Source organism: Sorex fumeus, unplaced genomic scaffold, assembly GCF_029834395.1.
Source record: "Sorex fumeus unplaced genomic scaffold, SorFum_2.1 ptg000130l, whole genome shotgun sequence".
Taxonomy (NCBI): Eukaryota; Metazoa; Chordata; class Mammalia; order Eulipotyphla; family Soricidae; genus Sorex; species Sorex fumeus.
The window spans coordinates 5930950-5944340 of record NW_026606187.1 but is presented as its reverse complement, the minus strand read 5'-3'; the positions used below and the strand labels follow the sequence as shown (position 1 = coordinate 5944340).

The window sequence follows — 13391 nt, the reverse complement described above, 5'->3', positions numbered from 1 at the left end:
AATGCCATTCTGTGGCTGGAGGGGACCGTTCATGTCCCATCTTTCCCGATGGCTTAGCGCCTGTACCGTATTGGGGTGAGGTGGTGATAGACCTGAGAGGAGGGAGGGGCAGCGGGGGTCGGGGGGAGAATAGTGTCCTCGGCAGAGGCAGGGAGCAGGAAGAAGATGGGAAGGTTTGAGGATTTGGGGGAACCTCCATGTGCTGGCTCTGGGGGTGCTGGCGAGTGACCCCCCAGGAGAGGCAGAGGGGTCATGCGGTAGCTGCTTTTCTGCGTGCATTGTGCCTCTCCTTGTTCCTTTCTGGGCATGTGGGTGTCAGCCCCTGCCGGGAGCCGCTCTCACTGTGTCTTTTTTTTTTTTCCTTCTTTTTGGGTCACACCCGGCGATGCACAGGGGTTACTCCTGGCTCTGCACTCAGGAATTACTCCTGGTGGTGCTCGGGGGACCCTATGGGATGCTGGGAATCGAACCCGGGTTGGCCGTGGGCAAGGCAAACGCCCTACCCGCTGTGCTATCTCTCCAGCCTGTCACCGTGTCTTTCTGTGGGCTTCTGCCATGCCATGTCCGCTGGCCTCTGGGAACAGGCCTCCCATGCCAGTGGGCCAGGATTCAGTCCCCAGCACCAGGTGGCTGTCCTGAGCACCACGGGCTGGAGCTCCAGAGGCCCCCAGCACCAGTGTCTCCGCTGCCCTGGGTTCTCGGCCCTGGCCCGGGCCTGCCAGCCTGGTGGGCGAGTCCTGCTGGGAGTGGGCCGAGGCCTCGGGAGCTCCGCGTGGGACCTCCTGCCTCGGGAAACTGAGGTCTTAGCCTGAGTGACGCTGAGCGGAAGCATGCCCGTGTTTCAGCTCGCCCCGGATGACGCCTGGCGCTGCCCACACTGCAAGCAACTGCAGCAGGGCAGCATCACCCTGAGCCTCTGGACGCTGCCCGATGTACTCATCATCCACCTGAAGCGCTTCCGACAGGTCAGGATGCCCTGGGGGGAATGGCGTGGCGGTGGGTGCGCTGGGGGGGGACCCTGCTGGCTGGACGAGTCTCCCGTGTCAGGGCCCGTCTACCTCTGCCCCGTGTGCCCAGTGAGGTCTTGTCCTTGCGCTTCCTGGGGCCTTTTGGCCCCTCCATGTTTCAGTTCTTAGCCCAGAAGCTGGACTTGGTTCTTGGGATTTGCTGTGGTAGGAAAATGCCTTCAGATGTTGGTGTGTGTGCTTGGGAACCGGGAAGGGAAATTAGGACTTTGGGGGGGGGGGGGGTGACGTCCCTTGAGGTGTGTTGTGTTGGGTGTGGAGGGGGATAGCTGAGTCGGAAATACAAAGACAAACTCCTTCCAGTCATGCTTCTGGAAAGGCTGTGGCTTCCCGGCCTGACACGAGGGCCAGCGCTGTCCCTTGCAGCCCTGGTGTCAGGTGGGCCAGTGAGAGCCCCCGGGCTCCCCCTGGGCTCCGCGTGCAGGTGTGTGCAGGTGTCTGTGTAGACCCGGGAGTCGGGGTTAGGGGGAGTGGGTGGGCAGTGCCCGGGGACAGGCTTCTGTGGGGCCCCAGCCCGCCCCAGTGGCTCTGGAGCTGTGAAGGGCCTGGAGTCACGGCAGTGTTTGCGCAGGCAGTGCTGTCACTGTCACCTGCAACTCGTGGTGTGTGCCGGCAGCTGTGCGGTGGTGTCTGCGGCCAGCCAGGGGTCACCCCTGAGCTTCGCCGGGTGTGGCCCCCAAACAGAAACCTTGTGATGGGCTTGGTGGCCGGGGCCGGGCCAGAAGCGGCTCAGTGAGGGCTTTGTGCTCCGGGCCAGGGCTGTGTGCTGTCTTCGTCTGTGTGTACTCAGCTGGGGGAAAGAAGGGGAACGGCGAGACTCCGACAGTTCCTCCCTCACCGGGTCCCGGTGCAGGGACGGGACGTGAAGGCCCGTTCCTGCAGGTGGTTCCCGCCCTTGAGTCAGTGTCTTGGGCACTTGCGTTAAGGCAACACCAGCCACTCTAGCCGAGGGGGCCCCACCTTACTCAGATGGGCCATCGGCTAGCATGAAAATGTCCTCGTCGTTTGTCTTCTCGCGGCAGGAAGGAGACCGGCGACTGAAACTCCAGAACATGGTCAAGTTCCCCCTGACCGGCCTGGACATGACCCCTCACGTGGTCAAGAGGAGCCAGAGCAGCTGGAGCCTGCCCTCACACTGGTCTCCGTGGAGACGGCCCTACGGCCTCGGCAGGGACCCCGAGGACTGCGTCTATGACCTGTATGCTGTGTGCAATCACCACGGCACCATGCAAGGGGGGCACTACACAGGTCTGCAGCGCGCGGGGCCGCGTGTGTGCTGACTGCCGTGCTAGGGGCAGGCTGCTAGGCGCTTCCTTCCTCCGCCCGGCCGGCTGCCAGGGTGGGCCTTACCCCTGCGCCTCTGGCCAGGAGTGGAGAATGGAGAATTCTGGCCCCCCCTCCCCCTTTTCCTGCCTCAGGTCACTGTGTGGTTGTCGAACTGGGGTGGGGGGTGGTTTATGCTGCATTCTTTGCCCACTTCCTGCACCCCCTATATTTCAGGGCCTGCTCCCCACTCTGGGAAAAGGAGTCGCTTTTTCAGTGCACCTCCAAAGTGTGACTGGAAAGCGCTTTTTCTTAAAAAAATTTATTTTAATGAATCACTGTGAGATACACTTAGACTTGCAAACTTTTATGATTACGTTTCAGTCATACAATGTTTGAGTACCCATCCTTTCACCAGTGCCCATTCTCCACCATCAATGTTCCCAGTATCTCTCCCACCACCCCCACCTACCGCTCCCCACACCCTGCCTCTGTGGCAGGCACATTCCCTCTTATCTCTTTCTCCTTTGGGGTGTTAATGTTTGCAATATTGTACCAAGCTTGTACCAAGTGGCCATCATGTTTGGTCCATAGTCTACTTTCAGCACGCATCTCCCATCCTGGCTTGGAAGCGGTTCTCATGTGCTGGGGGAAAAGGCAGCTGGGGTAGAGAAGGAACCTCTAAGTAACTGAAGGGCTTTTCTTTTTTGTATAAAGGTTAACTTGGCCTTTTCATTTGTAAAAGTGCCTCTTTCAGAGGCTCTGCTGTCTCTCCTGTCCTCCACTTTAGTCTTTGCCTGTCACTTTCTGCATGCTTACCTCTTCTGCCCGTCTTGAGGATGTTCGTGGTTATTGGAGAGACCCGTGGATTGTGTGCCTTCTTGCTCGGACTTCAGTTTGGGAGCGGGTGTCTGGGTGTTGGTTGCTTGTCTCGTCTTCCGGTGAATGGCACCAGCTTGGTTTCTGTAGGCTTCCTCCGAGCAGGTCCATGGACTGCCTCCCATCAGCAAGATCCCGGGCTGCTGGGGTCTCCTTGATGCACGCCCCCATCTTTATTGAGGATCTGTGATTAATGTACTGTTAACCACACTTTCATGTGTGCATTGTCCCGATATCACACCCACCCCCAGTGTCCCCTTCCCTTCACTAATGTCCCAGCGACCCATCTCCACACCCCCAACACAGTCAACTTAGGTTTTCTTTCCTGTTTTTTTTTAACTTCAGTGACTATTTTTTATTTTATTTTATTTCTATTTAAATTTTTTTTCTTAAGGTGCTGTGATTTACAAAGTCATACATAGTTGAGTTTCAGGTGTTTGGTGTCTAGTGCTGATCCTGCCTCCCATGTCAGTTTCCCTCTAACACAAACACACACACATACACATGCACAGAGGCCTCTCTGACAGGCACATTTTTAAGTGTGGTGGTTGTAGTTTGGGTGCCTCCTCTCTGTGTTGTTGCTGTGCTTTCGACACACTCATATACTTCACCGCTCCACCACCCCAGACCCCTGCCCTTGTCTATCCCACCTGCCTCTTATTACTTCCATCCGTGGTTTCTCTCCTTTCTTGTCCTTCTTCCTGTACTGTAGGGTCACGGATGCTCTAGGTGTATCCTCTTTAATAACCTTGTACTCTCTGGACTTGTTATTCTGGGTACCACAGATACGTGAGGTTATGCTGTGTTTGTCCTTTTTCTTACTTCACATAAATAGTCTCTGGTTCAGTTCCATACTAGTTGCAGTGAAATGCATGAGCTCAGTATTTTTGCAGCTGCATTGTGTTCACCCCGTGCCTTCAAAATCCACCCTTCTGCCGTTGGACGCCTTGCAGATTCCATAGCTCAGGTGTTGTGCTGCAATGAATAATGGTGTACACGTGCCCTTGTGAATGGACATTTTTCTGTCCTGGGCTAGATACCCAGAAGTTGACTCGCTGGGTCGTATGGCAGCTCAGTTCTTACTTTTTTGAGAAATCTCCATACCAGGTTGAATGAGATGTATTCCTACCAGCAGTGGGTTGAGAGTTCCTACATCCCCACCAACATAGATTGTTCTCAGTTTTTTGGATGTGTGTCATTCTTACTGTGTGAGATGGCGTCTCATTGTCATCTTGATTTGCATTTCCCTGATTGTAAGAGATGATGGGCACTTCTTCTTGTGTCTCTTAGCTTTTGTCTTCTTCAGAAGTTTCTGCTCATTTTCTCTCTCCATTTTTTGATAGGGTTTTGATTATTGTTGAACTCAGTGAGTACTTTATGTAGTGTGGTTATCAACCCTGTAGTTGGTGTGTTGGATGCGAATATTTTCTCCCATTAAGTTGGATATCCCATACTTTTAGCTTATGTGTCTTTTCCTCCTTTTATCTGGTCTTTATTTTTTGTTTTTTGTTTTTGGAGTGATAGCACAACAGGTAGGGCCTTGCACACAGCCAACATGGCCGAGCCGAGTTCGATTCCTCCGCCCCTCTTGGAGATCCTGGCAAGCTACTGAGAGTATCTCGCCCGCACGGCAAAGCCTGGCAAACTACCCAAGAAGTATTCGATATGTCAAACACAGTAACAAGTTTCACAATGTTACTGGGCCCGCTCGAGCAAATCGATGAACAACGGGAGGGTAGTGATAGTGATAGTTTTTTGTTTTGACCACACTGGGCAATGCTCAAGGCTTCCTGGCTCTGCGCTCAGTTAGATTAACTCTTGGCGGTGCTCAGGGGACTGTATGGAATGCTGGCGATTGAACCCCAGTCAGTTGCGTGCAAGGCAAATGTCCTATCCACCCTACTGTCTCTCCAACCCCAGCCCATGTTTCTTTTACCATGCAGAAACTCTTTGATTTAATATAGTCTCATTTTTATATATTTTATTCAGTTGCCTTTGTGAATGGAATCATACCATTGAAAACACCAAGGTCTGAGTCATGAAGTATTCTGCCTATATTTTCCAGAGTGTACCTTAGGGATTCTGGTCTGATCTCAGTCTTTGATCCACTTTGAATTGACTTTTGTGTAAGGTATGAGATATGGATCTAGCTTTATTTTTTTTAACGTCTGGTTACCCAGTTTTCCCAGTGCCATTTGTTGAAGAGATGTCTTCACTTCAATGCACCCAACTCCTTTGTTGAAAATTAGTTAACCATAGATCTTTGGGGTTGCCTTTGGGTACTCAGTTCTAACCCCTTGATCAGAGAGTCTGCCCTTATTCCAGTGCTGTGCTGTTTTGATCACTATAGCTTTACGATGTAGTTTGAAGTTAGGTAGTGCAGTACCTCTCACTTTCCTGTTTCTCAACATAGCTTTGGCAATTTGGGGTGTTTTATGGTACCAAACAATTACTGATGGTTCTAAGTCCTTGACGAATGCCATCTGAATTTGGATAGGGATACGTTGAACCTGTTTATATAATTTAGGAAAGACAGTCACTTTGATATTGTGAATTCCAGGAACATGGAATATTTTTCCATTTCCTAAGGCCTTCTCTTTGTCTTAAGTGACATAAAATTTTCATAATGTTAACTCCTGCCTCTTTTTGTTAAGTTGATTCCTAGATGCTTGATGATTGTGTACACTATTTTGAATGGGATAGACTCTTGGGTTGCTTTCTCTTCAGATTCATTGTTTGCATATAGGAGTACAACAAGATTTTGTGTTTGGCTTTGCAGCTGGCCACTTTGCTGTATTCATTGTTTCTAGGAGCTTTTAGTGGACTCCTTAGGCTCTTCCATATATATTTTCGTGACATCCGAAGTTAGTGATAATTTGACTTCTTTCCCAATTTGAACTCCTTTCATTTTTTTTTTTCCTAGTCTGATTGCTGTAGCAAGGACTTCTAATATTGTACTAAATAGAAGTGGAGACTGTGTACATCCTTGCCTGGGACTAATCTTAGAGGGAGTACTTTCAGGTCCTCGCCAACAATGAAACTCTCCGAGGGCTTGTTATAGATGGTTTTGACTGTCCTGAGAAAGGTTCTTTGCACTCCTGTTTTGTTGAGGGTTTTTATCATGAGTGATTTTGCATCTGTTTTTCTTTTTCTTTTTGGGTCACTCCCAGTGATACTCAGGGGTTACTCCTGGCTCTGCACTCAGGAATTACTCCTGGTGGTGCTCAGGGGACCATATGGGACGCTGGGGATCAAACCCGGGTCTGCCACAAGCAAGGCAAATGCTCTACCCACTGTACTATCACTCCAGCCCCCTGATTTTGCATCTTGTCAGTAGTTTCCTCTTCACTGATGGATATGATTATATGATTTTAGTCTTTCCATGTATTTATGTGGTAGACTTGATTTGTATATGTTAAACTACCCGGGCATTCCAGGAATGTGTCTCACCTGGTTATGGTGTTGTTTTTTTTTTTTTTTAATAGGATTTTGTTTTTGGTGTGCTAAGATGTTGAGGATTTTTGTGTCTGTGGACATCAGGGAATTTTTTTTTTCCTTTTTGGGTCACACCTGGTGGTGCACAGGGGTTACTCCTGGTTTTGCACTCAGGAATTACCCCTTGCAGAGCTCAGGGGACCATATGGGATGCTGGGAATCAAACCTGGGTCGGCCGCGTGCAAGGCAAATGCCCTACCCCCTGTGCTATCGCTCCAGCCCCTGAAATTTTCTTTCTTAGTAGTGCCTCTGTCTGCTTTTTATGTCTTGGGTCTCCATCCTGACAAGAGTGAGTGGCACTGTGTTCTCGGGATCTCTCGCCTCATGTTCCCTGCCCCTCTGGTCATCCAGAGTCTGTTCCAGCAGTCAGCGAAGGGCTCTGATGTTGTCTGCCCTCTGTAAGGGAGTGTTTCTAGAAAGGACGATAAGACTGTGCTGTCCTGGGTTCAGTTTATCTTGTCCCACAGGGCTGGTGGCCTCTGGCACAGATTCTTGTCTGTGCTCAAGGCGCTCTTTCCCTCTCAGCCTTCACTATGTTCTCAGTGTCCAGGGGCCTTCCTGGGGGGCTTCCCAGGGGCAGTGCACATGCCGGGTCTCGAGCAGCCTGAATGGAGCCAGGCCTTGCCCTTCAAAACACTGACCCTGGGCCAGCCGCTTCATCTCTCTGAGCCCCTGTGAGACAGGGATCATGATAGATGCAATCCCAGGATTAAATCAGATGCTTGGCCACACATGTGCACACCGATCCTGGCTGCCACTGGTGTGGAAACCATTGTTTTCTGGTTCTGTGATTTCCTGTCTGCCAGATGCGTTGGGACATGCTTCAGCCAGGGTTTCTGAACACAGCACTGTTAGGTGGCAGGATCACCGGGATGGGGGCTCTCCCGTGCATGCCTGGAGTCTGTGTCCCCTCATCACGCTGAGGATCAGAAATGTTTCCAGTCCTGGCCAGCTGCCCACGGGCTCACATCACACCCAGTTGAGACCCTCCCATTCCCTGCCCCCCGAGTAGATGGGCTAGCTGTGCTTCCTAAGGTTAACTTGCATTTCATCCATCAGAGCTAGTTGAGAATTTCCTGAAACACTGTGCCCGTGTCTTTTGGAAGCCAGACCCTTCCTCCTTCCCCCAGACCCCCCCCCCCCCCTTCGTCTTACTACACGCCCCTTAAGCTCCTGGCTTAGTCCTGGGAGCATGCGTGGTGGTGTCTTGATGGGCAGGGGCAGCTGGCCGAGTGCCCGCCACTCACTCTGTCCCCCCCCACCCCCACCCCCACAGCCTACTGCAAAAACTCAGTGGACGGGCTGTGGTACTGCTTCGATGACAGCGACGTGCAGCAGCTCTCGGAGGATGAGGTGTGCACGCAGACAGCATACATCCTCTTTTACCAGCGGCGCACGGCAATCCCGTCCTGGTCGGCCAACAGCTCCGTGGCGGGTAAGGGCCACTCTGCTCTGGGGAGCTCCGGGGCCAGCGGCTGTGAGGGATGGCTGGGGATGCCGGGTAGTTGGATCTGATCAATCCCCACCTTTGTCTTCTCTCCAGGAGTCAGAGTTTGCTGCGGTCAGGGAAATTGGGAAGTGGGGGGCAGGGGTGTGCAAGTGTGAGGCTGCGTGTGCTGGTTGCCCACGGACGGAATGGACGAGTGAGTGCAGTGGGTGCAGGGGTGTGGGGTATGGACACAGGATGGAGATTGGGCTGCCACATTTGGTGGGCTGACCCGAGCGTGTCCCTGGGGAGCGCAGCTGTGGCTTGGGTGGAGTGAGCCCCTCCCCTTCCGGGTGGGAGTTCGCTCCTCGATGTCTTCCCTAAAGGGTAAAGACATGCTTTGGGGGGGGCTGGAGTGATAACACAGTGGGTAGGGCATATGCCTTGCATGCGACTGACCTGGTTCGATTCCCAGCATCCCATATGGTCCCCCAAGCACTGCCAGGAGTAATTCCTGAGTGCATGAGCCACGAGTAACTCCTGTGCATCACCAGGTGTGACCCAAAAAGCAAAAAAAAGAAACGTGCTGTGGGGGGACGACAGGGGGTCTGCTGTGTGTGGGAAATGTTAGAGCTGGTGTCCATCCTTGGTGGGGAGAGCCACATGTGCCAGACAAGGACGTGCGTGCTTCTCAGGGCCAACTTTTGGTAACCTGGGATTAGATTGGGGTGTTTTTCCCTGCCTTTGGGCCTCGCAGTCCAGGAAGTTTTGGACCCCACCAGCAGTTCTCATCACCTGGGTTCAGCGATGCCACGATGCCCCTGCCAGAATCACCCCAGTAGTGCTGGGGGTCTCTGGAGTCGCTCCCGGCGAGCCTGGAGAACCACGAGGTGCCTGGAGCTTGAACCTGGGTGGGGTACAGGTCTAGCCTGGCCCCTTGGCTGCTGTCTTGTCTCCCCGGCCAGCGAAGGCGGTATTCACCCCTGCTCCCCTCGGAGTCTGCAAGGGGGCTATTTGGCAGCACCTTGCGGAGTCACTCCTGGGAGCCGCAGCCCAGCCTGGAGTGGGCGGCCTCTGCCTGGAGCTCCCCTAAGGTGGGTCCTCCAGCCTCCCTAAGTGGGTCCTCCAGCCCTCTTACCTAAGGTGGGTCCTCCAGCCTCCCTAAGTGGACCCTCCAGCCCTCCTACCTTGCCTCGCTGCTTCCCAGAGCCCAGCTAGGCCCGGAGGGGCCCCTCCTGGACAGAGCTCCCTAGGGGCCGCTTATCTGCAGGACCTGCCTTTGATCCCTGTCACACACGTGGAATCTCACTTCGGGCTGGTTCCATCCCTGGCAGCTCATGGTCCTCTGGTGTCCCACCCTGCCGAGGAATCCCACTGTTTGAGGCCGCCTTGAGCCTTGACCGCCGCTTCACGCCGTCAGACCTCAGGGAAAAGGAGCAGAGCGTGTGTGTGTGTGTGTGTGTGTGTGTATCTGTGTGTGTGTCTTAAGAGAAGAGCTGCCCTGGAAGAGGAGCAGTGTGTGTGTGTGTGTGTGTGTGTGTGTGTGTGTGTGTATGTATCTGAGTATCTGTGTGTATCTGTGTGTATCTGTGTGTGTCTTAAGAGAAGAGCCGCCCTGGAAGAGGAGCAGTGTGTGTGTGTGCGTGTGTGTATCTGTGTGTAGAGCAGTGTGTGTGTGTGTGTGCGTGTGTGTGTCTTTGTGTATCTGTGTGTGTGTCTTAAGAGCTGCCCTGGAAGAGGAGCAGTGTGTGTGTGTGCGTGTGTGTGTATCTGTGTGTAGAGCAGTGTGTGTGTGTGTGTGCGTGTGTGTGTATCTTTGTGTATCTGTGTGTGTGTCTTAAGAGCTGCCCTGGAAGAGGAGCAGTGTGTGTGTGTGTGTGTGTGTTTGTCTGTCTGTCTGTCTGTCTGTCTGTGTCTAAGAAGAGCCGCCCAAGAAGAGGAGCAGTGCTGTGTGTGTGTGTGTGTGCGTGTGTGTGTGTCAGAATGCCTTGTGGCATGGAGGCACCCCCAGTGAGTGTGTGAGTGAGCTTGTGGCCCGGAGTCACCTCTGTTGCTCTGGCTTCGGACTTGTATTTGGCGTCGGGACATGGAAACTGCGGTACCCGCCCTGACCTGGCGTGGCGTGGGCCCATGGGAGGGTGGGTGTGGATAGCAGGTGTGGGGCGGGGCTGGGGGCGCGGGTTCCGGTCTGGCCTCACTCCAGCGCCCGCTCCCCTCTCTGCAGGCTCCACGAGCTCCTCCCTGTGTGAGCACTGGGTGAGCCGGCTCCCGGGCAGCAAGCAGGCTAGCGTGACCTCTGCCGCCTCGTCCCGGCGCACCTCCCTGGCCTCGCTCTCCGAGTCGGTGGAGATGACGGGGGAGAGGAGCGAAGATGACGGTGTGTACCCTTGGGTGCTCTGAGGGTGGGTCCCAGGCAGCAGCGGGTGTGTCCAGGACGTTCCCCCCAGCAGGGGCTTTCCCCATCCCAAGACCAGGCTGCGTGCTGGGCTCTAGGCATGGTCATCAGGACGCCTCCTTTCCCTTTCCAATTGCGGGGCTGAAAAGGACACAGTTGTGAGGTTGTGGCCAGCGCGGGGCAGCTGGTGAGGAGTTTGCTGGGCCGGCCCGGCCGGGGGATGTCTCCCAGCTCTCAGTGCGGCCCCTCCCGCACACCCTTTTCCCTGGCGTGCTCCCTTCTCTCCCCTGTGGGCACCCCACTGCCTCTGCATTAGGGGCTGCGAAACGCCAGGTTCTGAGGTTCTGAGGAAGCCCCAGCCCCATGCACTGACCTTGTCCCAGCTGAACCCGGGGGTGCACAGCCCCATTTCTCTGGTCTTTGATGGGGTAAGGCAGCTGGAGGGTGAGGAGGAGTGGCCGAAGGGACAGGAGGAACGTGAGCCCCGCCTCAGCCTCTGGGAGAGCTGCTCTGGGCTGCAGGGCGCCTGGGGCTGCTTCTCGGATGGACGAGGGCCGCCAGAGAGCAGTGCCAGCCCTGCTGTGGGCATCCCGGTGCCCGCCTGCCTGCTCCCGGCGTTCTGTGTGAAGCCGCCCCAGGCCCTGGCTTGTGCAGCCCAGACTGCACAACTGGGCCTCCCGCTTCAAGCAGGGAAGTTGGTGAGTTCCAAGCCCCCTGCGGGGCTGGGTGGTACCCACTGAGCCCCTCTTGGCATCTGGGCTGGGATTTCAGGAACACCGTGCATTCTGTAGAGAACGCCACCGACTGTTTTCCACGAGCCTTTTTGGAATACTTGCTGCAGACGCTTCTAAACCCGGTCTAGAACATTCTGAAAACGTTTTGATTTTCTGCAGACTTTTCCGTGGGAGTTGTGGGCTGCTCAGCAGCAGAGTGTTGTCTCTTGCGTTGTTTCCATGGCTCCATCCATGTGAGGGTGGGCTCCCGGGTGGTGCTGGGGGTGGGCATGTAACTCGCCCTGATGTCCCACGGAGAGGCCCTGCAGTCACGCCTGCTGGCCTCTGGGCCCCACCCCCTTCTTGTCCTGCCTTCGCCCTCACGTGGGACCAGCATAACACGGTTCTCTCTGCTGTGTCCAGGTGGCTTCTCCACTCGGCCCTTTGTGAGAAGTGTTCAGCGTCAGAGCCTGTCGTCCAGGTCGTCGGTCACCAGTCCCCTGGCCGTCCCCGAGAGCTGCATCCGGCCATCCTGGTCCCTGTCGGCCAAGCTGCAGATGCGTTCCAATTCCCCATCACGCTTCCCTGGGGACTCACCGCTGCACACGTCCGCCTCCACCCTGGAGAAGATCGGGGAGGCGGCCGACGACAAGGTCTCCATCTCTTGCTTCGGGAGCCTGAGGAACCTTTCCAGCAGCTTCCAGGACGCGGGCGAGAGCCATGGGCGGCGGGAGCCACGGGCGGGGGGCCGGGCCCCGCTGGCGGTCATGGACGGCGTGTTCAAGGACGAGGCGGGCCCGCGCCCGGGGCACCCCGGCGCCCTGGATGCGCCTAGCGGGAACCCAGCCCCGGGGGGCTGCTCACCCGCTGACTCGGACCCCTTTGACAACAACAACCAGATCGCCTATGTGGATCAGAGCGACTCCGTGGACAGCTCTCCGGTCAAAGAGGCGACCCCCCCGGCCAAGAAGCCCGAGAGCACCGCCAAGAGGTCCCCCGGCGCCAAGCGGGCGTCGGAGCCCGAGAGAAGCTTGCGCAAGGGGCGGCCAGTGCTGGCCAGCCAGGACTCGTCCCTCTCCAGCACCTCCCCGTCCTCGCCGGTCCCCGTGAAGGCCTCCCTGAAGCCCTCCCGCCCCCGGAGCAGAGCCGACGCCGCCTCCAGGAAGGAGGCCGGGGGCCGGCACCCAGCTCCCGCCGCCGCCCACCCCCGCAAGGAGCCCTCCGCCAGAACCCCGGACCCCGCGTCCTCCCCGTCCCCACAGAAGCCCAGGTCCGCGTCGTCCCTGGCGCACGCGCCGTCCGCCTCCGCGGCCAGAAAGGGCGCTGGCCCGGCGCCCAGGGGCCCCTTTCCGCCGGGCAAGGGCCGGGCCTCCGAGCGGACCCTGAGCCGGGAGGGCTCCCGCCAGAGCCTGGCCTCCGAGCGGGGCAGCCTTCCGCCCGGCTCCAAGCCCGGCTCGCCCCGCGGGAGCCAGGCGCGCGCCGGCGAGGGCCGCCCCGACGGCCGGCACGTGCGCAGCAGCTCCATGGCCAGCCTGCGCTCCCCCGGCACCGGCACGCGCGCGGGCCTCAAGCGGGACAGCAAGTCCGAGGACAAGGGGCTGTCCTTCTTCAAGTCGGCCCTGCGGCAGAAGGAGACGCGCCGCTCCACCGACCTGGGCAAGACGGCCCTGCTGTCCAGGAAGGCGGGCAAGGGCGCCGGGGAGGACAAGGCCGAGCGGGGGTCCCCGGCCCCCGCCTCCCAGCCCCCGCACGCCGGCGGGAGGGAGCAGCCCGCCCCCAAGGACCCCACGCCCAGCAGACACTCCCTGCTGTCCAGCCGCAGGTCCAGGTCTTCCCCGCTGGAGGCGGGTGCGCCCTCGGCTCCCGGCGCCCGGCCGGGGGCGGTGGCGGCCGAGAAGCCGGCCGCCAAGGTGTCTTCGAAGAGCATGCCACCCTCTGCACGGTCCTCCTCTCAGAAACCTCAGTGAGCCCCCCGCGGCCCGGGACTTGCTCCGTGAAGACGCTGGTTTATTTATTTAGAGCCCCGCACCCCCGCCCCCCGCTCCCCGCTTTTGTATTCTCTCGGGGTCGCGTGCCCGAGTCTGTGTGCGCGCAGGGGGGCGCGCGGAGTCTGAGTGCAGGTTGGTCCAAGTGTGGCCTTATTCCGTCTCTGAACCAAAATCACAGCCATCGGCGAGAGCACCACGGCCCAGTGG

At 56.8% G+C, this 13391-nt stretch overlaps 1 protein-coding gene across 1 annotated transcript in view; it reads left to right on the top strand.

Annotated features, from left to right (window-relative positions):
* USP31 (ubiquitin specific peptidase 31) overlaps positions 1-13178 on the top strand; it is a 61270-nt gene extending 48092 nt beyond the window's left edge. Inside the window, exons 12-16 of the mRNA XM_056138773.1 lie at positions 846-965; positions 2048-2273; positions 7939-8097; positions 10313-10465; positions 11620-13178. Coding sequence (XP_055994748.1) covers positions 846-965; positions 2048-2273; positions 7939-8097; positions 10313-10465; positions 11620-13163 — 2202 coding nt within the window. The 3' untranslated portion in view covers positions 13164-13178. The remainder of the gene's footprint in view (positions 1-845; positions 966-2047; positions 2274-7938; positions 8098-10312; positions 10466-11619) is intronic.
* The last annotated feature ends 213 nt before the right edge of the window (positions 13179-13391 follow it).